The sequence below is a fragment of the Oryx dammah genome, unplaced genomic scaffold (genome assembly GCF_014754425.2).
Source record: "Oryx dammah isolate SB20612 unplaced genomic scaffold, SCBI_Odam_1.1 HiC_scaffold_18, whole genome shotgun sequence".
Classification (NCBI taxonomy): Eukaryota; Metazoa; Chordata; class Mammalia; order Artiodactyla; family Bovidae; genus Oryx; species Oryx dammah.
This window is the reverse complement of record NW_024070202.1, coordinates 114,097,291-114,124,392: the sequence shown is the minus strand read 5'-3', so window position 1 is coordinate 114,124,392 and position 27,102 is coordinate 114,097,291. Positions and strand designations below refer to the sequence as shown.

At 54.1% G+C, this 27,102-nt stretch overlaps 1 protein-coding gene across 3 annotated transcripts in view; it reads left to right on the top strand.

Moving 5' to 3' along the window:
* The window catches only part of PRKAG2 (protein kinase AMP-activated non-catalytic subunit gamma 2), a 305,785-nt gene that overhangs the window by 123,461 nt on the left and 155,222 nt on the right, over positions 1-27,102 (top strand). The window contains exon 1 of one of the 3 annotated variants that reach the window (XM_040260436.1): positions 4,178-6,931. The exons of the other annotated variants lie outside the window; for them this stretch is intronic. Coding sequence (XP_040116370.1) covers positions 6,838-6,931 — 94 coding nt within the window. The 5' untranslated portion in view covers positions 4,178-6,837. Of the gene's footprint in view, positions 1-4,177; positions 6,932-27,102 lie in introns of those variants that run through there. 3 annotated transcript variants of the gene reach the window in all.

Sequence of the window (27,102 nt, the reverse complement as noted above, 5' to 3'; positions counted from 1 at the left end):
GGACTACAGGGCCCATGAGAAGGGATTTCAGTGAAGCACACACTGGGTCCTTCCCAGGGACTCCCTACTGTTGGGGTGCTGTACTTTGGCATGCTAAAAATCATGACTGCCATTGGTATTTGCCTTTTTCTGTCCTTTTTGGTATTTGTTTAAATCAAGCTACCCCCCGATGTCACTGGGCTTAGATGCCACTGGCGTGACTTGAACTATTCCAAGTTGAGGTGGTTTGTCTTTGCCAGAAAAATCACCCTCTTGTCGCTCAGAGTTCCGGGAGGAGCCGAGAGGTGTATGTGACGGTAGGCATGCTGGGCGACACGTGGGCGCCCGGATCGGGGCGGGGACAGTCGCCCGGGAGCCTCGGCCTCACAGACAGCTCTGGGGGCGAGGAAAGGAAGCCCTGGGGAGGTGACACACAGTCCCACTCAGAGTCAAGTGCTGCGGTGACCTTTAGAACTTTCCATGAAATCTGACACGGTATTTTGCAACCAGCCGGAGAGCGCCAGCAGCTCTGTGCTCCCGGGCGTGCGGCCTGCCCGCCACTCCGAGGGCCCCCCCCACCCAGAGCCTCTTACATAACTGGGGTTTGGTTTGGCCTGCAGCCTCTGAGGGGTCCTGTGCTTTTCAGGTACCGTCACGTGACCCACAAAGCTTCCGGGTGCATTGGCAGTGGGTCTGTCTTCCTTTCCTTTTCCAACATGGAACCCAGAAGAGGCAGCCTGGCAGGGCGGGGTGGGTGGGGGGATCCCTACCACGAGATGAGAGTGAAAGAGTGAAGCCGCTCACTCATGTCCGACTTGCCCATGGAATTCTCCAGGCCAGAATACTGGAGTGGGTAGCCTTTCTCTTCTCCAGGGGATCTTCCCAACCCAGGGATCGAACCCAGGTCCCAGGGGGGAGCAAACCGGCAGAGTGCCAGTCCAGCTGTGCCGCTGGTCCCCGGAGGGGGATCTTGGGCAAATCATTTCGCTTCTCTGAACCTCCGCGTGTTTTGCTTCTTAAACCGAGTCGTGAGGGCTGGCCTCCCTGCCTCACGGCATGGCCGAGGAGAACTTTGGGAAGGCCCTGGTCTACGTGAGGTGCGCCTGCCTGCCGGCAGCCCTCCTCAGCCCTGCAGGCCTGGACCGGAGGCCCAGGGTGAGGGTGTGTCTGGACACGGGGGTGACAAGCAGGACAGGTCTGCACGGGGTCTCAGCCCCCAACCCCAGCCTCTCATCCAGGCCTCCGGTGACCGTCTCGGGGAAACGGAGTCAACGGGCTCTGCGCAGCTGTCGGCTGCTGACCCGGGAGGCCCATTCCCGCAGCACAGGGGACAGAGGCCGAACCAGAAGGCAGCTCTGCCCGGTAAAGGGGTCTTCCCTGGGCTTCCTGCCGGAGCCCGGCGGGACTTGTCCACTGGCTGTGTGGACACGGTGGCGGATGCTCCGCACCCTTTGGCCCCTCGGCCTGCGCATCCCCAGCGAGTGCAGCAGAAGGCCCTGACTGCAGAGACTGGCCGTGGAGTCAGGCCCGCTGTCCCCACCCCCATCAGAAGGCCGGGCCGGCCAGGCTCCCTGAGGAGGAGTCCCCCCTCCCCTGGATTCCCAGCTGTCACACAGTAATAACAGTGAGGAGAAATGAGAAATGTTCAAGGCCTGAACCGCCCTCGGCGGTGGAGCCTGCTCTGAGTGCCGAGTGGTGTGCTGCCCTGCTGGAGTTCACTCGAACTCGCGTCCATCGAGTCGGTGATGCCGTCCAACCATCTCATCCCTGGTCACCCCCTTCTCCTCCTGCCCCCAATCTTCCCCACCATCAGTGTTATTTCCAATGAGTCAGCTCTTCACATCAGGTGGCCGAAGTATTGGAGCTTCAGCTTCAGCAGCAGTCCTTCCAGTGAACACCTAGGACTGACCCCCTTTAGGATGGACTGGTTGGATTTCTTTGCCGTCCAAGGGACTCTCAAGAGTCTTGTCCAGCCCCACAGTTTGAAAACTGCCCTCATTATATGGTCCTAGTCCAGGCTTCTGGGTATAGCACCAACCAAGAGAGTGATTTGTATAATATGCTCCAGAAATACATTTTAAACACACTTTTGGGGACTTCCCTGGTGACCCAGTGGTTAAGATCGACACTTCTGCTGCAGGAAGAGTGGGTTCTGTCCCCGGTCAGGAAACAAAGGTATCCAAGTGCCGTGCGGTGGGGCCAAACGAAATAAACACAGTTCCATCTTGGAAGCCACTGGTTCCTTCTTTTTCAGCCCTTCCCTTTAAAAAATCCCCCAAGTGTGGAAAGCATTCCATGAGGAGGTGTTCTTGCCAGCTGACTCACGATCGCGTGAAGGGGCTTCACCTCTTGTTCATTTGGGACCATCAGCTGCGGAAACCGTGACAAAGGGGTGTTGGGTCTTCCTGACAGTGGCCACCACTCCCAGCCCCGAGGTCAGATGTCCTGCGTGTCCTCGTCACTCCACCTGCAGCCTGGGCATCGCCTCATCCTTATGTATCTGCACTCATCTCAGTTGTGCAAAAGTGCTGTCCCAAGTTAAGGAATTTCAGGCAAATACGAATCGCACAGGGAGGCACAGTGGTAAGAGAGCCGATTGTAAAATGTCTGGGAATTCTGCGAGCCCGTCCGTGCCCATCGGTGCCCTGAAATGGACCAAGGCGGGAGGTTTGCACCACAGCAGGTGGCAGCCCCTACGGCTTAGTCCTCCCTGCCCCCTACCCCACCCCAGCATTTCCCGCAGGCCCTGCGTCTCCACCCCGGAAGTCCAGTGTCTCCACAGCCTTCTTCTCTGCTCCTGGGTGAAGCTGGCCCTGGGAAGAGCATTTTGAGTGAGACCAAAGGCACATGTCAGTGGAGTCCGGGGCTCACTGGTGCCTTGTATCCGTAGTCAAGGTTGTCGCGTCTGGTATCATTTGTTTTGTTGTTGTTGGTGGTCGCTGAGTTGTGTCTGACTCCTTGCGACCCCGTGGACAGCAGCATGCCAGGCTTCCCAATCCTTCCTCATCTCCTGGGCTTGTCTTAGAGCTGCATTTTAACCCTGTTCCCCAGCTCCGTCCATCCAGAGCTCCCCAGGGTCCGTCCTGTGGGACAGAGAACTGTTCTGGGCCTCAAACGACTTTTTGCTCCATCAGGCCAGTTCTACTGTGTCTTTCAGAATATTCTGTAGCCATCTCAGTAACAGAACCGTGACCCCGAAGGACCCAGGGACTCTTTCCTCCACCCTGCCTGCACTGCACGTCCTGGCTCTCCTCTCCGAAGGCATCAAACGTTCCTACTGGACGAATCCAGAGGGTATGGAGCCCAGAGCTGGGCAGCAGCAGTGGGCTCTGGCGCTGCAGAGACTTGCTCAACTTTACGTATTTATTTTGTTTATTGGAGTATAATCGCTTTATAGTGTGTTAGTTTCTGCTGCACAGCTAAGTGAATCAGCTCTATGTATACACGTATCTTCTCTTTCTCGGATTTCCTTCCCATTTAGGTCGCCACAGAGCACTGAGTAGAGTTCCCTGTGCTTACAGTAGTTTCTCATTAGTCATCTATTTTATGTTGCTGTTCAGTCGCTCAGTCGTGTCCAACTCTGAGACCCCATGCACCGAGGCACGCCAGGCTCCTCTGTCCTTCACCAACTCCCGGAGCTTGCTCAAACTCATGTCCATTGAGTCGGCGATGCCATCCAACCATCTCATCCTCTGCCACCCCTTCTCCTCCTGCCTTCAGTCTTTCCCAGCATCAGGGTCTTTTCCAGTGAGTCAGTTCTTTGCATCAGGTGGCCAAAGTATTGGAGCTTCAGCATCGGTCCTCCCAATGAATATTCAGGACTGATCTCCTTTAGGATGGACTGGTTGGATCTCCTTGCTGTTCAAGGGACTCGCAAGAGTCTTCTCCAACACCACAGTTCAAAAGCATCATTTCTTTGGCTCTCAGCTTTCTTTATTATTGATAGTGTATATATGTCAATCACGATCTCCCAATCCATTCCACGCCCCCTTGCCCCCTTGGTACCCATACATTTGTTCTCTATATCTGTGTCTCTATTTCTGCTTTGCAAATAAGTTCATCTCTACCATTTTTCTAGATTCCACATGTATCTGTTAATATACAATATGTATTTTTCTGACTTCACTCTGTATGAGAGTCTCTAGGTCCATCCACGTCTCTGTAGATGGCACAGTAAGAGTTATTCAGCTTTAAGTAAAATGGTGTTAGTAACACTTGCCCCATAGGTTTCTGGGAATGATGAAATAAATTCATATTCAGCACTCCAACTGACATATGGTAGGTACTCCCCAAACAGTATTTATTATCTTACTAATTAAAATATAATTCTTAAAGGACAGGAATGTCTTTGAATTTTTCGTAGCTCTAATCCCCTCCATCAACATCTGTCCTGCTCGTTTGGTAGAGGTTTAATAATTACTTGGTGAGTGAATGGCTGTATAAGCTATGTACAGAGCCACTGGCTCTGCCCGGGTTGCTGTTTATTTCCCACACAAATTTAAACTCATTGTTCCCTTTTAGTCACTAAACTCTGAAGTGTTTTCTTCTTCTACATAGTCTCTCATGTAGTATAAGAGTCTTGCACTGGTTTAGACAAAGCCTTTCATTTTTCTTTTAATCAAATATGGCTCTTTCTTACTAGAATTCTTGTTTAGCAGTCTTTTCTAAGGAAGCTCTGCTTTGTTTCATTTTTAAACCAGAAGAACATTTCCATTTTTTTTAAATGCCAAATTGATTTTTTAATTTTTCAAAATATTTATTTATTTGTTTGGCTGCACAGGGTCTTACTTACAACATATGGGGTCTTTAGTTGAGGCATATGGGGTCTTTAGTTGAGGCATATGGGGTCCAGTTCCCTGACCAGGGAGAGAACCTGGGCCCCCTGCATAGGGAGTGCAGAGTCTCAGCCACTGGACTACCAGGGAAGCCCCTGAATTGATATTTTTAAAAAGTGAAAGTCGCTCAGTCTTGTCCAACTCTGCAACCCCATGGGCTATACAGTCCATGGAATTCTCCAGGCCAGAATACTGGAGTGGGTAGCCTTTCCCTTCTCCAGGGGATCTTCCTAACCCAGGGAGTGAACCCAGGTCTCCCGTTATGCAGGCGGATTCTTTACCAGCTGAGCTACCCGGGAAAAGTTAGATTTCCTCTTTTAACAAGAGAAAATCTAAATATGAAACTCTGAAACCTACCTTCTTAGACTTTTTCAGAGCTTCCGTTTGGGCTTCCCGTATTTAACACAGATGGCAATCCACTAGCGCACTGGAGAACCCAAGTGGAGGTGGGTTTTGCGACTTGTTTCATGACTTGTAGGTTCCTCCATAGGTGCAGTGGGGGCCTGGCCTCTCCTCTCTTGTGCAGACCCACCAGCCCTCAAGGCCAACTCAAGCTCTGCTTTCCAAGCAGGGTCATGTCATTGCCCCTCTCTGTCTATCCTTTTGTGCTGATGACACTGTCCATTCTGGCCACTTGCCATTGAGCACATTTTGATGTTTTATGCAGTTAGTATAATAATTTTTCTTTGTCTCTCAAAGTCGTTTTCACATAGCTTGAGGGCAAGACCTATTTCCTCTGTCCCTTCAATGCATCCTGCTACAAAGATTTGATCACTGGATCTCCGTCCCTCTCAGCAGAAAGAAAAGGCAGGGCAAAGAGCCATTAGATGTTCAGACTTCTGGAAGGAGATGAATTCCTAACATGAGCAGATCTCACCTTGGTTTGAGGAGGAAACTGAGACCAGAGACGAGGAGTGACTTTCTCAAGGTCACAAAGCTAATTAGTGGCAGATCCCTTCAGTCTAGTGAAGGTAGCAAAAGGAATTGAACATTTTCCCCTGTCTTTTTAAAAGTTTTATTTTTAGTTGCAAAACACATGCACACTAGAAGTTTTTTCTTTTTATTAGGTCAGGGGTTTGGCTTAGGGGTCAAGGAAGTTGGAATTCTAACCAATGGTTACAGGACTTGGAGCAAATCATACCCCCTTTTGGAGCCTCGGTTTCCCCATCGGTCATGGGAGGGGGTTGGATCACATCTCTAAAGTCCTTGGGTTCTATCATTCTGCAGTTCTTAGCCAGTCCCTGGTTCAAACTGACATGAGTCAAGACCCTCCTGGTGAGTCCCTGGGGACCCTGTGTCCCCTCCTCAGAGGCAGTCACTGCTTCTGTCATCTCAGGGAGCCGCGAGCTCGGATTCAGCGACTTCCAGCCCTGGGGACCTGCAGCTTCTTCAGCGAGAAGCAGCCGGAGCCTGCTGACCCCAAGGAGCCCTGGAACACATGAATCAAAATAGTTGTGTGATGTCATGTCATGATGGGAATGCACTCTGGCCAACCGGTGCCAGGAATTGTCTGGACCGGGTGGTTTCCTTTTACAGTCTTTTTAAAGGGACCTCTGCAGACCCACACATGACCAGCCGGTGTTGCCCTCCTCCCATTGCCTAGCTCGTCTTCCCTCCCTTTTTTTTTTTTTTTCATTTTCAGGAGGAAAAAGCCCCGAGCGCCTGAGTGTGTGGCTGACCTTAACTATATAAACAGACTTGCCTGGGCTTCCGGGGCAGCTTCTTGCCTACTTAAGGGCAGCGGCTGCTCCGGCTTTGCCGCGGCCCCAGCGGGAGGGTGCAGAGGTGAGGACCACCCGGCCTGTCCAGCGGCTGCTGGCCCTGCGGGCGACCCCTCCGGCGTTGGCTGGGGGACCCCAGGCTGTGGCTGGCACGCTTGGGTGGCGTCTCTGAGCTCTCGGGCCCCACGCCTGCCAGCCCATGCAGCGTCCCTCCTGGCCCCTGGCCGCCCGGGGCTGACGCTGTCCCCCGCGAGTCCTGGCATGCACACCCGGCCCAGCTCCCACGGCGCCCCCAGCTCCCCATGAAGCGGTTTGGCAGCCTCAGGGGCAACAGAAAGCGCAAGGACCCAAGCCGGAGCACCGGGAGGCGGCAGTCGGAGCCCCATGGCCTTTGTGGTAGGACCCTTCCCTTTGCCCAGCCCTCTGCTGGTCCCAGGGCCAGTGTGTGTGTGTGTGTGTGTGTGAGTGTGTGTGTGAGTGTGTGTGTGTGTGCACGTGTACACGCGCACAGCCTCCCAGGTGACAGCTGTGTGCAGATACAGCTGTCAGGCAGAGGAGACAGATGCGGATGTGTGTCCTTACGGACAGTCTGGCCCCTCGCTGTCCCGAATGGCCCAGCAGTGCTTTCCCCCAGGCTGTTTTCTCTAACTGGCCCTGATGAGGTTGATCAATGGGGCTGGTGTTCATTTTGGCAAAAGCAGCGGCCTGGGGACAAGTAAGAATGGACCGGAGCTGTTGTTGGCGGCTATGAAGTATGAGATGTGTGTGTGCAGAGAAAACTGGCTCCGGAGATCACAGAGGATGCCTTTCTCTCATCCCCTTGGGCCCACGGCTGTGTCATCGGGTGGTCAAGGGTTAACACGGGAGGGAAGAGTTAACGCCTGCCTTGATTTTTGTCCTCGGGCTGGGGGTGGGGTGGGGGGAGGAGCCCGCTCTGTGATCTCCCTGGCTTCTGGGGCCTTCTTGCAGCCTCTCTGGGTACAGGGGGTTGGGACCAGTGTGCCTGGTTCATGGGGTGAACCGTCCACAGTTCAGTATTTCCAATGACCTGCAGGTGTGAGGGAGGCACCCTGTCTGGCTGGAGTCAGGCAGGTGGGTTTCAAGGCAGCCAGGGCTTCCCAGGGGCCTGGCTAAGGCCTGCCCACTTCCTAAGAATTGGGAGGTTGCCTGCCCTGAAGGCTGCTGCTTGCAGAACACGGGCATTCCTGAACACTCGCCCCTAAGACAAAATAGCAGCCCCCTCACACAGCCCAGTGGTAGCAAAGAGGGGGAAGCTGACGGGTGCACTAAGCTGTGTTCCTTGGGTATAAGGCCACATGGTAAGTGGCCAAAAATAATCGTTTTGTGTAGTAAGGAAATGACTTTGGCAAAACATCTTGGCAGTACATGGAAACTGGAATTTAGGCATGCGTGCGTGTTCAGTCTCTTCAGCCGTGTCCGACTCTGTGGCCCCGTGGACTGCAGCCCACCAGGCTCCTCTGTCCGTGGGATTCTCCAGGCAAGAATGCTGGAGTGGGCTGCCTTGCCCTCCTCCAGGGGATCTTCCCAAACCAGGGATCCAAGTCCGGTCTGTCTGCACCTCCTGCGCTGCAGGCAGACTCTTTACCGACTGAGCCAACTGGGAAGCTAGAACACAGGCATGCCTCGTTTCCTTGCATTTCTCTCTCTCTCTTTTTACAAACTGAAGGCGTGTGGCTCCCCGGTGTTGTCAGATGTTGACTAGCCTTATATTTTAGCAGCGGAGTGTTTTAATCAAGGGATGTACATTGTTTTCTAGACATACTGCTATGGCACACTTGGTAGACTACCTCATTGTGTGATCACTGCTCATATATGCACTTGGAACCTGAGAAATCCGCATGGCTCCCTTCACCATTCTGATATTCACTTCATTGCAACGGGCTGGAAACTGAACCTGCAGTATCTCCAAGGCAGTGCCTGTAGTAAGAAAAGAAAAAGGTAAACAGAAAACCTGCCGACATCGCTTGCTACACCCAGTTTAGCCAGTTACTTCCGGAAGCTTCTAATGGACCCACTGATAACCCCGGGGGGGGGGGCGGATAAGCAAAGGAGACAGCAGCTCTGAAATTCAGGGAGGTTTCAGTCTTGTGAAGGAATCAGAGAGCGGTGTCTGATTGCACCATGTGCAAAGGTGAATTGCTGGAGGAGAACAGTGCCTAGCCTTACGCGGCAGGGGAGGAAGTGGGGGATGGCAGACACCCTGGACTTAATTGTTGTTGTTCAGTTGCTCAGTCGTGTCCGACTCTTTACGACCTCATGTAGCACGCCAGGCCTCCCTGTCCAGCACCAGCTCTCGGAGCTTACTCAAACTCATGTCCATCTAGTTGGTGATGCCATCCAACCATCTCATCCTCTGTCACCCCTTTCTCCTCCTGCCTTCAATCTTTCCCAGCATCAGGGTCTTTCCAATGAGTCGGCTCTTCAAATTAGGTGGCCAAAGTACTGGAGCTTCAGCTTCAGGCTAAATGAGACGTGGTTTTAAAAGAAGACTCTTCTTTTAAATAATAAAGTAATAAACATTCATTTACTATAGAGCTAAGTCTAAACCTGTTATTTCACTAAAAGTCTGGTTTTGCTAATGAGCATGGGTGGGCCCATTAGAAAAAAAAAAAAAAAAAGCCTGTTCTTTGCCAGACAGTGGTTTTTCCCTTGTGTTTTAAATCTGTCATCCTGTCGGTTGTGCTTCTGAAATCAAAAATAACATTTGCATGTTGACCAGGCTTTACAAGAGCTCACATGCAAATGCCGGCTCTGATCGCAGGGTCAGGAAAATCAGAGTATCTTCTAGACCCTTCCTCTGGGATTTGGGATACAGCCCATGTATCCAGTTTTCCTTTTGTCAGAGTCCCAGTGTGAGAGCCGTTGAGCAGGGGCAGGCAGCAGGTGCTGGCCCCTCAGTCATGTGTGGTGCGGATACATCAGATGAAAAAAAAAAAACAGAGAGTGTGGACTGAGCATCCTCCCAGCTCCCTGCCTGCCACCTACCCCTTCCCCAAGACCAGACTGAACCACTCCTATCTGAAATCATCCCAACTGCCTATTCTGTGACCTCCAGGCTTCTTAGGGACAAGGACCACGTCCCCAAGGAAGTTTTCCATCCATCTTCCAACGCTGACGCCTTGAAGCATCCCAGGTTCTCACTAGAGAATTGCTGGTTATGGGGCGGATTGAAATGGGGTCCCTCCACAGTTACTCCTGGTTCTCCAGCAGCACTGTTTCCGGACTTTGCCTTCTTTTAATTCCCTTCCAGCTGATCCCTTTCCTCCCTATGGTTATCCTTATGTGGGTGCTCAGCGGTGTCCGACTGCAGCCGACCCCATGGACTGTGTCTGTCCATGGAATTCTCCAGGCAAGAATCCTGGAGTGAGTTGTCATTTCCTCCCCCAGGGGATTTTCCAGACCCTGGGATTGAACCCATATCTCCAACCCGCATCTCCTGTGTCTTGGATTCTTTACCTGCTGAGCCACTGGCGAAACCCTGGAGCTTAAGAATTTCAGAGAAGTCTTCTTTCTTCTTTTAAGAAAGCTTCCACGAGGGTTGGGAGGATGTCCACCTTTCACCCACCCTCCGTCTTCCCCAGATCAAGTGAACACAGGTGGTCAGCACGATTCTGTGTGTTTGGCCGCTTCTGTGGCCCCATCAGCCTTTTCCGGGAAGCACTCACTGTATCCTCTGTTCCGTTTCAAGATGGGGTCGTTCGTCACACACAGGCATCTTCTTTGTTACACACAGTTGCGCACACACACAGCCGTCCCTGTGACCTCTTTTTTCCTTCTCATTTCAGCTGTGCTGGGTCTCTGTGAGGCACGTGGGTTGCTGTGCATGCATGGGCTTAGTTGTCTCGCAAACTATGGGATCTCAGTTTCCTGACCAGGGGATCGAACCCACACCCCCTGCATTAGAAGGCAGATTTCTTAGCCACTGGACCACCAGGGAAGTCCCCTCCTAGGCTCTTGAGCAGCCAGAACAACCACAAGAGGGAAATGAAGGCCTGGCAGATCGGCAGTTACTTAATCCGTGTATGTTTGCCCCTGGCCAGCATGTCTGTTTGGAAGCCTGTGGCTCTGATTGGAGTTTTAAACACTTCAAGCCTGGTAATAAAATGCCCCGGAAAGTTCTGATTCACAAGAAGCTTGCGCCTTTTGGCCCAGAGCTTAGGGCCCGCCCAGCCTCCCACTCCCCTACAAAGCTCCGTAGGCACCTCCCGCTGCAGGTGTCGTACTCTGTAGGCAAACACAGCGATGGTTTGGACTTAAGCCTTCAATTTCGGCCTCTTTGGTCAACAGAGATCCAGATGATGAGGACAAAGAGCATGTAGCAATAGTAATAAAAATGTAAAAGGCAGATTAGAAAAGGATTTTGCTCATTAGTTCAGAAAACTGACTGTAGCAACTTTTCTACCCTCTGTAGTGAGAGGCGAGTGATTCAACACAAGCTACCTGGAGCCTTAAGAGGCCCCTTCTGAGGGCCAGCATTAGAGCCAGGAAGCCTCTGGGTGCATCAGGAGGCTGTGTCCCCACGCAGCTGGGGTCCAGGGGACACTGGAGACCAGAGCCCCCGACAAGTTTTGTTTTGCAATGAGCCTCCTCCTCCTGTTAGCCCTCCTTGTGATGAATGCGCAACCACTTCTGGAACGAAACTCCAAAGTTCCTCCTGCCCGGGTTCACGCCTCACCCGGATGCTGCCTGCCCCAGTCTCTCATCCCCTGTTAATGCCAGCGGAGCCTGCAGCGGGCTGTGCCACTGCGGGGACCTTGAGTCGTCTTTGTCTCAGCAGTGGGCACGGCGGTTGTCCTGACTCCCCCCGGTATCCCCCTGACCCCGGGACCCTCTGCTCCCTGCCCAGCCCCTTGTTATCTCCATGCTGCTTCTGGGTGGCTGCCTGCCCACCCAGCTTCCGGTGTCCAGACTGGGGTGGCCTTGAGAGAGCCCAGTATTCATTCGGTCACCCATTCGAATATATGTATTTAGTTATTTATGGTGGAGCATTTCAAGCATCCAGAGAAGGGGGGAGAATGGAGGAATGGTGTCCATATTCAGGCTCAGTGGTGAGAAGCGCTGTGCCAGTCCCGTGGACAGAGGAGCCTGGCGGGCTACAGTCCACGGGGTCGCAAAGAGTCAGGCACGACTAGCGATGAACGCTTCCACTTTTGCTTCACTTTCTGCCAGTCCCACCAATGTCTGAGCTGCTCAGTGCCAACACTGGGGGTACAGACACCAGTGCGCCCTCCCAGGGCAAGCCACTGAGATGGTTCTTTAAACTGTGGTAAAATAGACAGGGGATGAGATGGTTAGGTAGCATCACCGCCTCAACGGACATGAGTTTGAGCCTAACTCTGGGAGATGGTGGAGGACAGAGCAACCCGGCGGGCTACAGTCCCCAGGGTCATAAAGGGTCGGACACAACTTAGCGACCCAACCAGTACAGCAAAATAAATGGAACGTAAGACTTACCACCTTACCCATTTTTACCCGTACTCTTCACTGGACTTAAGCTCATTCACACTGTTGAGCAGACCATCGCCACCGGCATCTCCAGAACTTCCCAGCGTGTCCAGCTAGACCTCTGTCCCTTTTAACAGCTGGCCACTCTGTCTGCCCCCCTAGTGCTGGCACTCCCCCCAACTTCTCCTCCCTGCCTCTCTCCAGTGACCGCTCCGGGTGCCTCACGAGCGGAATCACACGGTGCTCCTCCCTTATGTCTGGCCTGTTCAACAGCCGAGCGAGTTTTCCTTTGTGATGCCGGGCCGTGGGGAGCGCTGTGGGGAAAAGGGCAGGACGGGGGTCAGAGGGGACAGAAGGAGGCGCCATGTGGACCCTGAGGCAGGTCCTTCCAGACAGATGGAAGGTCCAGGCCCTAGGGAGGGTGAGCCTTGGGTCCAGGGGCACCGAGGGGCCAGTGTGACTGGACGGCAGGAAGCAGGCCAAAGCCCTTAGGGGGGGGCCAAGCAGGAGTGAGGACAGAAGCAGGTGAGGGGCGAGGGGGCATGAGATGAAGCCCCCGGCGGTCTTGAGCCAGCACTGCTGGGCTCTGGGGGCTGGGGTCTTGCCCAAGGCCATGGAACGGTAAGGGCAGAGCTGGGGTTATGAGCCTATGTCCCCAGCCCTCTGCAGGCCCAGTGCCCACCCAGAGTGGCTGGCCCTGGCTCCCAGCCTCTCTGCCGAACCTGCGCCCACACAGGAGACCCCAGAGAGCCTGCAGCTCGTCTGCAAGGGGAAGGGATCGGGGATTCGGACTCTATAATGTCTGGGAGAGGCGTTTGGGATTCGGGATCGGTCAGAGGGGGCTGGCTCACCGCCTCCCGCCCATCCTCCGCACCTCAGACCCAGCTGGGAGGGCTCAGCTTCCTTTGCCCAGTTTCCCTCCGTGTGGCTGTCACCACGCTGTGTGGCAGCCCTGGCCCAGCATCCAAGGATGACAGGTGGAAGGAGGGGCCCAGGCAAGGGGCTTCCCGGGGAAATCCTCGTTAAGCACTTCCACCTTCATCTGCCCCCAGCGGCCGCCCCGCCTCACCGGCCAGTGGGCCAGTCACCAGCTGACAGGCGGGCACAGAGCGGCAGGGCTGTGCGTGTTCTCACTGCATGCCTGCTTCCCAGCTGTTCCCCCTCCAGGGGTGGAGGTGAGGATGGAGGAGACAGCAGCAAATGGCCTTCACTCTCAGTGCCCCTTCCTTTCCCAGCCCCCAAGGGGGCAGACTAGGAACATTCTAGAAACAAGGCCCGAGTGATGATGCAGACAGTGAAGTGAGGGCTCGCGGGCTGCCTGGAGGAGGTGTGGCTCCGGGGAGTCCTGCTTCTGGGCAGAGCCTTGACACCGGACATGGTGAGTCTGTGACTCCAGGACTGAGGGTGTGTGTGAAGACAGTGGGACCCGATTGCAGAGCTTGGTGGGGTGAATAGAGGAATAAGGGAGAAAGAAGTAAGGTGGGAGGGGGTGGACCTCACAAAGTGACCCCGCTCGGTGATGGAGACGCCTCAGGGCTGGAAAGCCTGGCCGGGGTTAGACGACACCTGCTGCTCTGTCCCCCAGACCCTCCCGCTGGGACCTGGTCCAGGGTAAGTCTAAGGGCCCAAGGGGCTCGGCACCCAAGAGAGCAGCATCTGGGGCTTCCAGCATCCAGAGCAGACTGAGAACCTGGGACATTTAAAGAGACGGTGATTTCTGTCCTCAACTCATTCTGTTCTGGTTCTTCAGTCGCTGAGTCGTGCCTGATTCTTTGCAACCCCAAAGGACTGCAGCACACCAGGCTTCCCTGTCCTTCAGTATCTCCTGGAGTTTGCTCAGACTCATCCCTATTGAATCAGTGATGCCGTCCAACCATCTCATCCTCTGTGGTCCCCTTCTCCTCCTGCCCTCAATCTTTCCCAGCATCAGAGTCTTTTCCAGTGAGTCAGCTCTTCACATCAGGTGGTCAAAGTACTGGAGTTTCAGCCTCAGCATCAGTCCTTCCAATGAATATTCAGGACTGATCTTCTTTAGGATGGACTGGTTGGATCTCCTTTCAGTCCAAGGGACTCTCAAGAGTCTTCTCCAGCACCACAGTTCAAAAGCATCAATTCTTCAGTACTCAGCTTTCTTTATGGTTCAACTCTCACATCTGTACATGACTATTGGAAAAACCATAGCTTTGACTATATGGACCTTTGTTGGCAAAGTGATATCTCTGCTTTTTAATATGTTGTCTAGGTTTGTCATAGCTTTCCTTTCAAGGAGCAAGCATCTTTTAATTTCAAGGCTGCAGTCACTGTCTATAGTGATTTTGGAGCCCAGGAAAATAAAATCTGTCACTGCTTCCACTGTTTTCCTCAACTCTGAGTTTGCCTTTAATGATTGAGAAGGAAAACACACGTGGTCCAGACCCTGTCGAGAACCGGAGCACCAGGACGCCTCTGGGGCTGCTGCTGCCCTTGGCCCTGGACTGCTGGCCTCCACAGGTGTCCTGACCATGACGGTGGTCAGGGCGGAATCCCCAGGAGCGAGTGTGTCCCCTCCCAGGGAGGCCCCAGCTCAGACCTGTGTGTGGCCCGTGGAGTCTGGGGTGATTGGTGTCCCCAGAGCTGTGCGGGGAGGTGTGGTGTGGTCCTCCAGCAAACCCAGGCCGGAAGCAGGGACGCGGCACCCGCCTGGGGCTCCAGGGCCAAGGGCACTTCTGAGACAGACACGTGGAGGGCTCAGAGGGCGTTTCGGTGACTCAGATGACTACAAGGCTTTGCTGAAAGAGGTAGCACAAACCAGCTAATACTGGTGACTTCACAGATGCACAGCAGATGAATGATAAAACTGCCAGGGCTCAGCCTCGCCTGCGTTCAGCTGTCCTGCCGCTTTCATGTCCATAATCCAAATCCAATCCACTGAGCTGCTTGGCTCAGTGGTGAAGAATCCACCTGCCAACACAGGAGATACGGGTTCGATTCCTGATCCGGGAAGATCCCACACGCGGCGGAGCAGCTAAGCCGTGAGCCACAGCTACTGAGCCTGTCTTCTGGAGCCTGGGAGCCGTCCACTACTGAAGCCTGAGCACCCTGGAGTCTCTGCTCCAAAACAAGAGAAGCCACCGCAGTGAGAAGCCCAAGCATCAAAGAATAGGCCCCACTCGCCGCCGCTAGAGAAAAGCCCACAGCAGCAAAGACCCAGCGCAGCCAAAAATAGAGAAAGAAAGAAAGGATTTGTTTAAGATTCCAAATGCCCCCAACCCAAGCCCCTGCCTCCTAGAGACGCTCGGCTCTGGCTCTGCGGGGAGACGAGGCTGAGAGGAGGACAAGCCCCTGCCCGCTGAGTTCCGAGCCCCAGGCCTCAGGCCTCGGGTCGGTTGTCTTCCTTCCTCTGTGCTCGTACCTGGGAAGTCAGTCCAGTGCACAGGTGCTTCTGCCAGGGCTTCTGAGAAAGGCCCTGTTAGTCAGAATCAAGTGCCCGTTTCCCCTTGCAGCTTTGCTGTTGACAGAAGATTTCGTCTGTGTGGATATGGGGAGTCCTTCTGTCTGCCAGTGCAGACAAGGAAAGAAAGGCACCTAGCGTAGGCAATGGGGAGCTGTGTTTTTATTTTCTGTTAATTAACTAGTTTATTTTTGGCTGCTCTGGGTCTTGGTTGCTGCCCACGGGCTTCCTCTAGCTGCGGTGAGCAGGGGCCGCTCTCTAGTCGTGGTGCCGGGCTGCCGACAGCGGTGCCTTCTCTTGTTGCAGAGCACAGGCTCCAGGGCGTTGGGCTCAGTAGTTGTGGCAGGTGGGCTTAGTTGCCCCTTGGCATGTGGAATCTTCCCGGATCAGGGATTGAACCCATATCCCCTGCGTTGGCAGGCGGATTCTTTACCGCTGGACCACCAGGGAAGTCCCAAGACGATGGGGAGGTGTATATTAAAATGTCGGTTTCATTGTTATTCTGGTGCCGTGACGCTGACAGGTCAGGAGTGGATGCCACAGAAAGGCCGTTGGTCACTCCCAGTTCCCAAGAGGAGGGGGCACAGCCTCCCCCCACCCACGCCCTGCAGGACCGCACGGGGAAGATCCAGGGGCAGTGGAGGGGGTAGAAGAAGCCAGCGGAAAGGGCGGGCAGGAGCCTTCATTGTGGTTTCCGCAGGAGAGACAAGGCCAGGCAGAGCAAGCAGGGTTGGGGTGGCTTAGCTGAATCATTTCAGCAGGTGCTGGGGTCTGGGGGCTGTCTGTAGTCTGGGACTTGCCCCTGGGATGATCAAGGGGTAGTGCCTTTTAGAGCATAAGGACCAGCTGCAGGAGGGTGCCTCCCAGTAGGACTGTGGATTGGCTTGTTTGCATATGAAAGGCAGGCTCCCTGCAAGGGAGGGGCGGGCTAACCCCGGGAAGGGCAGGCCGCCCCAGTCAGCCAGACGCCAGAGCCAGACCATAGAGGACACAGAAAATAAGGAAGTGTAGTCAATGCAGGATGCTGCTACCCCCGTAGTTCTCACTTGTTCTCTTTGCCCAAACTTCGAAGTGTTTCCAACTTCACTGGGGGGAAGACCTGCCTGCCTTGAGACTCCAGCCTCCAGCTCAGAGGGGAGGAGGGGCTGGTGTCCGGGTCCAAATGCCCCGGACTCCTAGTCTGACACACCCAGCAGTTCAGGCCCCCGAGGAATAGGGTGAAGGGCTGTCTGTGCCTGGCAGGTCTCCTTCGGGTCTTGCATCCCATCTTCAGGCCTCAGAAAATGCCCGTGAGTGACTGCAGACCAGCTTACGGGTGCCGCCTATTCCTCCCTACCACCCCCACCACCACCACGCTGGTCATCAGGGCTGGCCCATCAAACGACCACGTGCCCACCCTTAGTGTGGCCGATGGACGCACAGCAAGTGGGTTCTGGACACACACGCTGCCAGGGGTGCTCTGTAGCCACTTCTGCGTAGAGTCTGGGGGTTCCTGATTGTGGTCGTGTTTCTGGATGGAAGTGACAGGGAGGTGTGGCCAGGCTGGCACGAGGGTGCGCTGGGGACTCAGCATCACCTCTGAGCTCTGGGAGGCCCGCAAGTCGCCCCATGTCGGGGTTGCCCTGGAGCAGAGCTCCATTCACAATCTGCCGCCCTGCCCAGGGTCTGCCCCCTCCCAACCCTGCCCCGTGTGTCCTCTCTGCCTGGTTCTGCAACCACCTGGGCCTCAGACATGAGCATCAGACTCTTGGAGCTCCCACCTCCTGCTCTGTGTCTGTGGCTCTCTCTGACGTTAAGGTTGAATCCACCGAACACGTCTATTAAGCTCCTACCTTAGGGTGTGGGTGTAGCTGCTGGGGACCGTGGGGAACAGGATAGGTGCTGAGCAAACATGCGTCCGTAGTAATTAAAGTGCATAGTGAAATATTAAAGAGTAAGCTGAGATGTCAGGAGGATGGATTTCGGTGTTCAGGAAGGCTGCTGTGGACAAGAATAGGCTCTAAAGCGTTAGATCGCAGCCAGTAGGAAGGGGAAGGGAGGGAAAAGGGGGGCAGAAGGGATCCAGGTGGGAGAAGCCACGTGCAAAGGTCCAGGGCAGGTCTGGTATGGCACGTGAAGCACCCCAAAGGGGTTCCCAGTGCCCAGTGGGACTCGGGGGGGTCTCCAACACCTGGAAGGCCGTCTTCAGCAGGTACTCAGCCCAGCATCGCTCTCAGACGTCCGGGAAAAGTGGTGGCTGTCACCGCCGGCTGACCGCCCTGCTTCTGACGTCCCTGCTGAGCTCAGTGTGGCCATTGCTGAGGCAGGCCCACCTTTGCAGAATCTACCTGACTGGTGGTGACTGGTTTGTCAGCAGGACAGGGAAGGTAGCAGATCCACTCTCAAACAAGACGCAATGGACCTCTGCTGCAGGGTCCCCCACGCAGCCCTGGCAACACCTACCCCACCTCTGCTTCTCGAGTCTGCCCTCATGGCAGGCCTCTCTGGGTCACGTGGCTGAGAGGGGCCTTCTGGATCCACGATTATCTTCAGAAGATAAAGGAAAGAGAACCCCACCAATTGTACTTTTTCTGCAGCTTCTCCTCTAGGTCCACGGCCCTGGAGATGTCCTCCTACAATTGTACCTGGGCTCTCCAGGACTTGCCTTGAGAAAACTCAACCCAGAGCCTGATGAACCTGGCTGGGCTGTTCTCGTTAAACTCCTGGGCTGCAGAGACTGTCTCATTCATTCTCTCTGCTTGTGACAGAATCTCTCTGATCGTCACTCTGATTCCTGCTCCCTGTCTTCCTCAGTCGCAGGACCTCGGTCTCATTTCATGCCCATGCGTGTGGCTAAGTAGGGCAGGTGACAGTTATTCAGTGAGCTGTATGGGCAAGTGTTGTTTTCATTTAGAAAGACTCTTAAAAACGGGGAGAACTGGGGACTTCCCTGGCTGTCCAGTGGTTAAGATTCCTAGGTTCCGCTGAAGGGGGCGAAGGTTTGATTCCCTGGTCAGAGAGCTAAGATCTCGCATACTGCAAGGTAGGGCAAAAAAAGAAGAAAAAAAAAGGAAGGAGGAGAAGTAAATCCCCTTAGGTTCCTTTCACCTGCCCCCTGCCATGATTGTAGATGTGAGGGTTGGAGCTTTGCAGCCATTTTGGATCATAAGGTGACTGCTTGAAGATGCAAGGAATGAAGTTAGTGGAAAATAAAGATAGAAGCCTGGGTTAACACTGTGAAGCTGCCATACTAGCTATGGACCGCCTGTCTTTCAGACATCTTTTTTATGTGAAAGAAGAATAAACCTCTTTCTGGCTGAAGCCACTGTTATTTTGGATTTTGCTGTTAAATAAGGACAAACTTAACAGAAACTGACACAGCCTAAGATGGAACTTGATCCATCCAGGCCTTCGGTAGCTACTTAAGACCAGGCAGGAGATCTGTGTGGGTGTGGCTCCTTCAGACCCAAGATCCCGAGGTCCAGGTGGGTAAGGGCTGCCCAGACCGGGAAGAGGATGAGTCTCTAAGGTCATCCCATGGACCTCTGTCCAGCTCCATTTTCTCCAGAGCTGTGTGTTCACTGCACTGCAAGAACACTCTCTGTAAGGAAACTCTGATATTCTAAATTTAGACTAAAAAAATTAGGCCTGTGGGTGCCTTATACAAATGGGCCATTTCTTTAAATTGCCGTGTCCCTTTCTGTGGACATATTTCATCTTTTAAAATATGACTTCGTTTGAGACGATCCCACTGAGAGCTATAGATGAGCTATTACATCTGTGAAGGTGTAAAGGCAAATTCACACCCAGCTTTTGGGCCACCGTGGCGAGCTTGAGAGTAGCCGTGAAGTCTGGACTCTGTACTAACATGGCTTATTAAAAGAAAATTATTACAGTTTACCATAGACTTAAAAAAAATATATATATCCATTTATTTATTTATGTTTGGCTATGCTGAATCTTCGTTGCGGTGGGCTTTTCTCTAGTTGTGCTGAGCAGAGGCCGCCTCTCGCCGCGGTTGTGGGGGCTTCTCACTGCAGGGGCTTCTGTGTTGCAGACCACAGGCCTGCAGGCTTCAGTGGTTGCAGCGCATGGCTTCATTACCTGTGCACGGGCTTCGTTGCTCCGCGGCATGTGGAATCATCCCAGACCAGGGATCGAACCCATGTCCCTTGCATTCGCAAGCAGATTTTTACCCACTAGGGAAATCCAACCATAAACTTTTTAAAATCAGAATACAGTTGGCAGTCAGCACTGTATATGTTCAGGGTGGACAGCATACACCATGAAATTACCACAGTAAGTTTAATGAACATCCGTCAAACTGCAACTTGAGTCAGCCATAGGTATACATGTATCCCCTCCCTCTTGAACCTCCCTCCCGTCTCCCTCCATATCCCACCCCTCTAGGTTGATACAGAGCCCCTGTTTGACTTTCCTGAAATGAACTGTATTTTTCTCATACCTTTGTGACCATCTTCATCCAGCTCTCCTTGCTGATTTTCCACCCCCACCTCTGGTAAGCACCACTCTGATCTCTTTTTCTATGAGCTTGTCTGTTGGTTTGGTTGTTGTTTTTTAAGTATTTGGTGATCATTTATTTATTTGACACCTTGAGTCTTAGTTTAGGCGTCTGGGATCTAGTTCCCTGACCGGGGACTGAACCCAGGGCCCCTGAGTTGGGAGAGTGGAGCCTTGGCCTCTGGGCCACCAGGGAAGTCCTTGATTCTTTGGTTTTGTTGTCCAGTCGCTCAGTCACGTCTGACTCTTGGCGACCCCATGGACCTTGGTTGGCAAAGTAATGTCTCTGCTTTATATACGCTGTCTAGGTTTGTCATCGCGTTTCTTGCAAGGAGCAAGCGTCTTTTGGTTTTGGTTTGGAAGTATAATCGCCTACAGCACTGTTTTAAGCCCGATGTAGAGATTCACCATTTCTGTATATTTTTAAGTGAACCCCTCAGGCCAACCCGGCCTTGGCCTTCCTTGCACTGCTGTGTCTCTGGGGCCCATCAGTGGAAAAGCCAGACACCCACAAGTTAACCCATCTGATAAGTGTTATTTATTGCATGTGTGTCAGGCTGCTCTGAGAACGATGTGAAGACGCCAGAGGAGGCTCAGCGGCTTGCACGTAGGCAGAGGTGAGGGACGCTTGCCTGGAGAGGGGCCCCCAGGATGGGCACTGGGGCTAAACACTCAGGGGCTTGGGTGTAAGCCGGGGTGGGGGTGTCTGCTCTGGACACAGGGGTGATACTGGATTGGTGCACACCGGGGTGGGGGTCTTGCCTAGTCAAGGAAATGTCTAGAAAGAGAAGATGGGGCCAGACTTTAGAAAAACCTACAATGCCAGGCTGGAGGGTGAGCTGGGAACAGAGGCCCCTGGGAGGGAGTGTGAGCAGGGGCGTCATGTCGTGCATGGGGTGAGGGGCTCAGGGAAGGGGCTGGTGAGCTGAGACTCCACCGAGGGGAGCTTGTCCCTAGAGCGCACAACCCTCCAGGACCTCGGCTGCAGCTCCCCAGGGGCTGCAGGGGTGTTGAGCCCTGAAGCAGCACCCCCTATGCCCCCATGAGCAGCCCCGTGGCTCTGAGCCTGGCCTCTTGCAGGTGGGTGTCTCCTGGTGCCAGCTGGGTGCAGACCCCGGTCACCTGCCTGGAGAACCGGACCTGAGCAGCATCTAGGGGAGAGCAGAAGGCCACGTGGGAAGGGGCTGCCCTGGCTTGGGGGGCTAGGACGTCCCCGTCGTGAACTATCTGTGTTGATGTCCGTTGCATGGCTGCCTTGACATCTCATGTTCAATCACCTTGTTAGGGCAGGAGGTGGGGCCCAGGGAGAGATGGGCACCTGGCGTCTCAGCCTCCTCCAGGCATCACGGCCCTCACGGGCCTCCCGCTGCTGACTGTGTGGGGAGACCACACCCTCCCTGCTCCCCTGCAGGGCCAGCAGAGCATCCCCTTCTCCTGCACCCCCCCCAAGGCTGTCCCCCGCCGCCGGCTGTGACTCCCGGGGGAGACTGAGTCCAGAGTCCCCTCTGTCCTCCCTGCGTCTCATTCCTGGGTGACTCAGCCGCTCACGGAACAGCCAGATCAGATCAACAGAAGTGACAGCCGGGACAACAGAAGTGGCCGAGCCTCGGGGTGGCCTCTGAGCAGCTGTGGAGAGCGGGGGAAGCGCCTTGCCTTCAGTCTGGTGCCGGTGGACCGAGCGCCCGGGGGTGTGCTGAGCCTGGGGGATTACCCTCCCCTCCGCAGTCCTTCCAGGGCCTCCCTTCTGCAGGATCACCCCCAGCGGGGCCCCAGGGGTGGGCGTGCAGCACTTAGGAGTCCACCCGTCCTGATACCTACGCTCAAATCCCTCCAGCACCGAGAGCCTTTCACACCACCTTGTTGATTCTGGACTAGCAGTGCAGCAACCTGGTAAAACCTTGTTCATGTAAATTGTGCTACGTGTATGCCTGCTCAGTCGTGTCCAACTCTTTGCAACCCCGTGGACTGCAGCCCGCCAGGCTCCTCTGTCTGTGGGATTCTCCAGGCAAGAATACTGGAGTGGGTTGCCATGCGCTCCTCCAGGGAATCTTCCCCACCCAGGGATCGAACCTGTTCTCTTGCATCTCCTGCACTGGTAGGCGGGTCCTTTACCAGCTACCGCAGACGCTTGCAGAATCGTGTCCATCGTAGGTGGTGAATTTGCACAGTCCGCACGTACTCGTGTAACCGACGTTCGGACTAAGAGACAGAACATCACCAGCCCCCCAGACGCTTCTCCCAGGTCCCGTGGGCACGCCTCACCCCCAAGACGAGCCTTATCCGGCTTTGACCTTCATGTGATGGGTCCGCACAGGGTTTAACATCTCTGTCTGGCTTCTTTCACCTGACCGCCAGGGGTGCGGCCCCGCCCACAGTGTGGCTGAAGTTCATTCATTCGTTGCTGGGTCACCGCTCCGTCCTCTGCGTAGACCACGCCCCCTCCACCCCCACCTGCGGGCTGCGGACGCTGGTCTCCATCCTCCGCATAGACCACGCCCCCTGCACCCCGACTTGCGGGCGGGCGGACCCTGGTCTCCAGTCTGGGGGTCTGATAGTTCCCGCTGCTGCTGTGCCCCGTCTTGTTCGTCTTCCCGCCTTTCCGGTGGACACGCAGCAGGTCTGCGTTAGGAGAGCACGCACACGTGCCGCCTGGCGCACCCAGCCTCCTCTGCCCATCGCCCAGCTCCACACCGAGGCAGGTGTTACCACCTGGTAACTGAGCTGTAGCATCCCAGGGGCCCCCTGAAGGCTAGTTCCCGCACCCTGATCCGCTCCCCCGCCAGCGGAGACTCAGGTCCAGCTTGCTGACTGCAGGGCAGGCCGGGACCCGGTGGATTGGGAGGAGCTGTGATCTCAGGCCCCTTTCTTCCTGGGGCTCAGCGTTCGGGGTTTATTTATGACTGGGAACTGTAGCAGGACCTGGCTTGTAACCACCAGCTGTCGCTATGGCAACTCTTCACTTACACCACTAAAAATAGATCCTCTTCATCCCTGGGATAGAAAAAAAAAGATCAAAATCGAAGTAGGGGAGGGCCTGTGTGCTCAGCTGCGGGCCGGATTTTGAGGTGCAGCGATGTAGCTCTTGGGGTCTCTTTAACTGCCCACCTTAGAGCAGAAAGGGCTGGGGGGCGGGGAGGAGGGGCGGGGCTTGGCAGGTCCTGCTGGGCTTCTCCAGCTGGTGGGGACACTGGCGTTGCCCCTGCCCTGACCTTGTCTGTCTTATTCTTTATAGGCTGAACCACAGAAGTTAATCCATAATTATAAAGTCATTTCTCTTGGGCTTTATTCGGTATCTTAATCTTTAATCTCAATTCTTCTGGGATTGTAAATATTTTTCAGGGTCAAGGACTTAATTAGTAGGGTGGTATGAGAACTCAAAATCCTGTCCTATGAGAAACAGTTGAAAGAACTGGACATGTTGGCACGGGCAGAGGGACCATGGGAGGACCGGGTGGGAACAATCTTCAGATGTTTGTCCTGGTGTCGAGGGACTTCCTTGTTCCTCTCATGCCCCAGGAATGCAGAACTCAGCTCCACGGGCAGAGAAATATTTCCCCCCATGAAAAGATGTATCTTTCTTTCTATTGCATTTTTTAAAATCATGAAAGTGAAAGGACCGTTCCAAACATTTCTGACCTGGGGAAAGCCTCCATAACGACAAGCCTGCACAGCATGAAAGTAGCTTTGTGGGTCTTTAAGGCCGAAGACTGGTTCCAAATAGGAAAAGGAGTACATCAAGGCTGTATATTGTCCCCCTGCTTATTTAACTTCTATGCACAGTACATCATGAGAAACGCTGGGCTGGAAGAAGCACAAGCTGGAATCAAGATTGCCAGGAGAAATATCAATAACCTTAGATATGCAGATGACACCACCCTTATGGCAGAAAGTAAAGAGGAACTAAAAAGGCTCTTGATGAGAGTGGAAGAGGAGAATGAAAAAGTTGGCTTAAAGCTCAACATTCAGAAAATGAAGATCATGGCATCCAGTCCCATCACTTCATGGGAAATAGATGGGGAAACAGTGGAAACAGTGTCAGACTTTATTTTGGGGGGCTCCAAAATCACTGCAGATGGTGATTGGAGCCATGAAATTAAAAGATGCTTACTCCTTGGAAGAAAAGTTATGACCAACCTAGATAGCATATTCAAAAGCAGAGACATTACTTTTCCAACAAAGGTCCGTCTAGTCAAGGCTATGGTTTTTCCAGTGGTCACGTATGGATGTGAGAGTTGGACTGTGAAGAAAGCTGAGCGCTGAAGAATTGATGCTTTTGAACTGTGGTGTTGGAGAAGACTCTTGAGAGTCCCTTGGACTGCAAGGAGATCCAACCAGTCCATTCTAAAGGAGATCAGCCTTGGGTGTTCTTTGGAAAGAATGATGCTAAAGCTGAAGCTCCAATACTTTGGTCACCTCATGCAAAGAGCTGACTCATTGGAAAAGACTCTAATGCTGGGAGGGATTGGGGGCAGGAGGAGAAGGGAACGACCGAGGATGAGATGGCTGGATGGCATCACCAACTCGATGGTCAGGAGTTTGAGTGAACTCTGGGAGTTGGTGATGGACAGGGAGGCCTGGCGTGCTGCGATTCATGGGGTCGCAAAGACACAACTGAGCAACTGAACTGAACTGAAGGGCCACAAGGCTCTGGGAGTGGAGGGGGTGCTGCTCCGGGTGGGGGTGCCCAGTGTGGACAGGGTGGGGCCCAAGTCAGCTGCATTCCATCAGCCTGCTGGTGTGGCCGTCCTCAAAGGGGGCTGTGGACACTCAGGGTGTCGTCCAGGGCTCCCTGCCCTGCACACCATTGGCACTCAGCTGCGTGCGTCGTTACCACTGAGAGTGTTCCAGCCGAGGGTGAGATTTAACACGGGATGGGAGGTTTATGGATACGCTGAGGTCCTAGCTAAGCAATTCTGGTGGGATTGGAGCACAGATGTGGCTGAGAATGAGAGATCAGCTGGAAACGTGGAGTGGTGGTGCAGACAGTAGTCCCCAGTGCACGGGCTGAGGCCAGGCAGGGGCACTCAGGAGCCTGGGCTTGGGCCACTGCTGGGGAGACCCCCCCCAACTCTGCTCCAGTGGAGCCCTGACTGCCTGGGAGCCACAGACGATGGCAGGCGGTGGTACAGCCACTCCTTTCTCCTCAGTCTTTGATTGTAGTCAATATAACATAAAATGCACCATCCTAACCATCTTTAAGCATCTGGTTCAGTGGAATTTAGCACTTTCACACTGACAGCGCGACCATCACCACCATCCATCCAGAACCCTGTCACCTTGCAAAACGGAAACTTTGTCCCCCATTAAACAACAGTTCCCGTCTCCTGCCCCACCTCCGTTCTGTTTTCCGTCTTCATGAATTTGACTGTTCTCGGAACCTCGTGTGGGCTTCCCCAGTGGTGCTAATGGTAAAGAATTGGCTTGTGACACAGGAGACTCAGGACACAGGGTCAGGCCCTGGGGTGGGGAAGATCCCCTGGAGGAGGGCATGGCAACTCACTCCGGTATTCTTGCCTGGAGAATCTCGTGGCCAGAGGAGCCTGGCGGGCTGCAGTCCCTGGGGTCACAGAGTCAGACGTGGCTGATCAAGTGTGAGCTCAGTATCCTCATACAGTGTTTGTGCTCTTGTGACTGGTGGAATAGCGTGTATCAGAACGTCCTTCATTTTTTACGACTGAGTAGTATTCCATTGCATGTAACTGCTACGTTCACTGACCCATTCATCTGCTGTGGACGTGGTCTCTCCCCGCCTTGATGGCTAGCCCCCCGAGACACTGATGGGATGTTGCTCTTCCCCTGGAAGAGCTCACTTCTCGTGCTGGTGGGCCCTCCTGGGGCTGCACACGGGCCCATGCCGAGAGGGCCCCCGTGCCTCCCCTGATTCGCGATGAGCAGGTACTTCTGGGGGTCAGCCCCCAGGGGACTTTAGGGGTAGCCCCTGCCGTGTGATCCAGGGACAGTGAGCACCCCCAAGACTCCTCATCTGACTTTCTCAAGGTACCAGATTTGGTCCCTTAGGGCTCAAATGGTAAAGAAATCTGCCTGCAATGCAGGAGACATTGAATCCAACCCAGGTTTGATCCCTGGGTCAGGAAGATCCCCTGAAGAAGGAAATGACAACCCACTCCAGTATTCTTGCCTGGAGAATCTCATGGGCAGAGGAGCCTTGTTGGCTACAGTCCACGGGGTCGCAAAGAGTCGGACACAACTGAGTGACTAAATTTCACTTTTCGCTTTGGCCCCAGCATCGCCCTTTGTCCCACGGACCCTCCAAGAGGCTCTGCCTTGTCAGCCTGGGCAGTTTGGCGCCAGTACCCATGCAGGAGTTGGCTTACTAGAATGAGCGATGGTGATGGGTGAGGACTGGTTATTCGGGTGAGGACTGGTTATTCGGGCGAGGAGCTGTTAAGTGGTTGGGAATGCTGGGCCGGGGAGCTGGTTTGAGGGCACAGGGCTCTTGGAAAAGATGGCAGAGAGGGCCCAAGAAGCGGGGAGGACTTCTAGGCCTTGGAGACCTGCCTGGTGTTGTCACAGGAGAGTGGGAACCAGCTCAGCCTTCTGAGGGGTCTAGAGGGTTTGCCTGGGCCAGGGAAGGGCTTGGAGTCACCTCTTCCCCAGGTGTGACGTCCTCAGGGACAGGACAGAGCTGATGCACCGTGGAAATCCTTAGTCCCGGGCTTAAGAGGAGGAGTGGAAAGACCTCCGAGGCCAGAAAGGCCAACCGTTTATTTGGTTGGATTGGCTGAACTGTGGTCATTATAGAGGAAGGTCTCCAAAGGCTCAGGGAGGTTGGAAAGTTTGCCTAGATTCTCACGGAAGACCTGCTCACTCGCTCGCACGCTCTCTCTCTCTCTCTCTCTCTCTCACACACACACACCCACACACACACACACACACCCACACACACACACGGGAGGGTCCAGAGGACACGCCTTTCAGCAGGACCATGACAGAGTCTATGTAAGACCTGCTCTCTGTCTCTGTCTCTCTCTCTCTCTCTCACACACACACACACACACACACACACACACACACACAGGAGGGTCCAGAGGACACGCCTTTCAGCAGGACCATGACAGAGTCTATGTAAGACCTGCTCTCTGTCTCTGTCTCTCTCTCTCTCTCACACACACACACACACACACACACACACACAGGAGGGTCCAGAGGA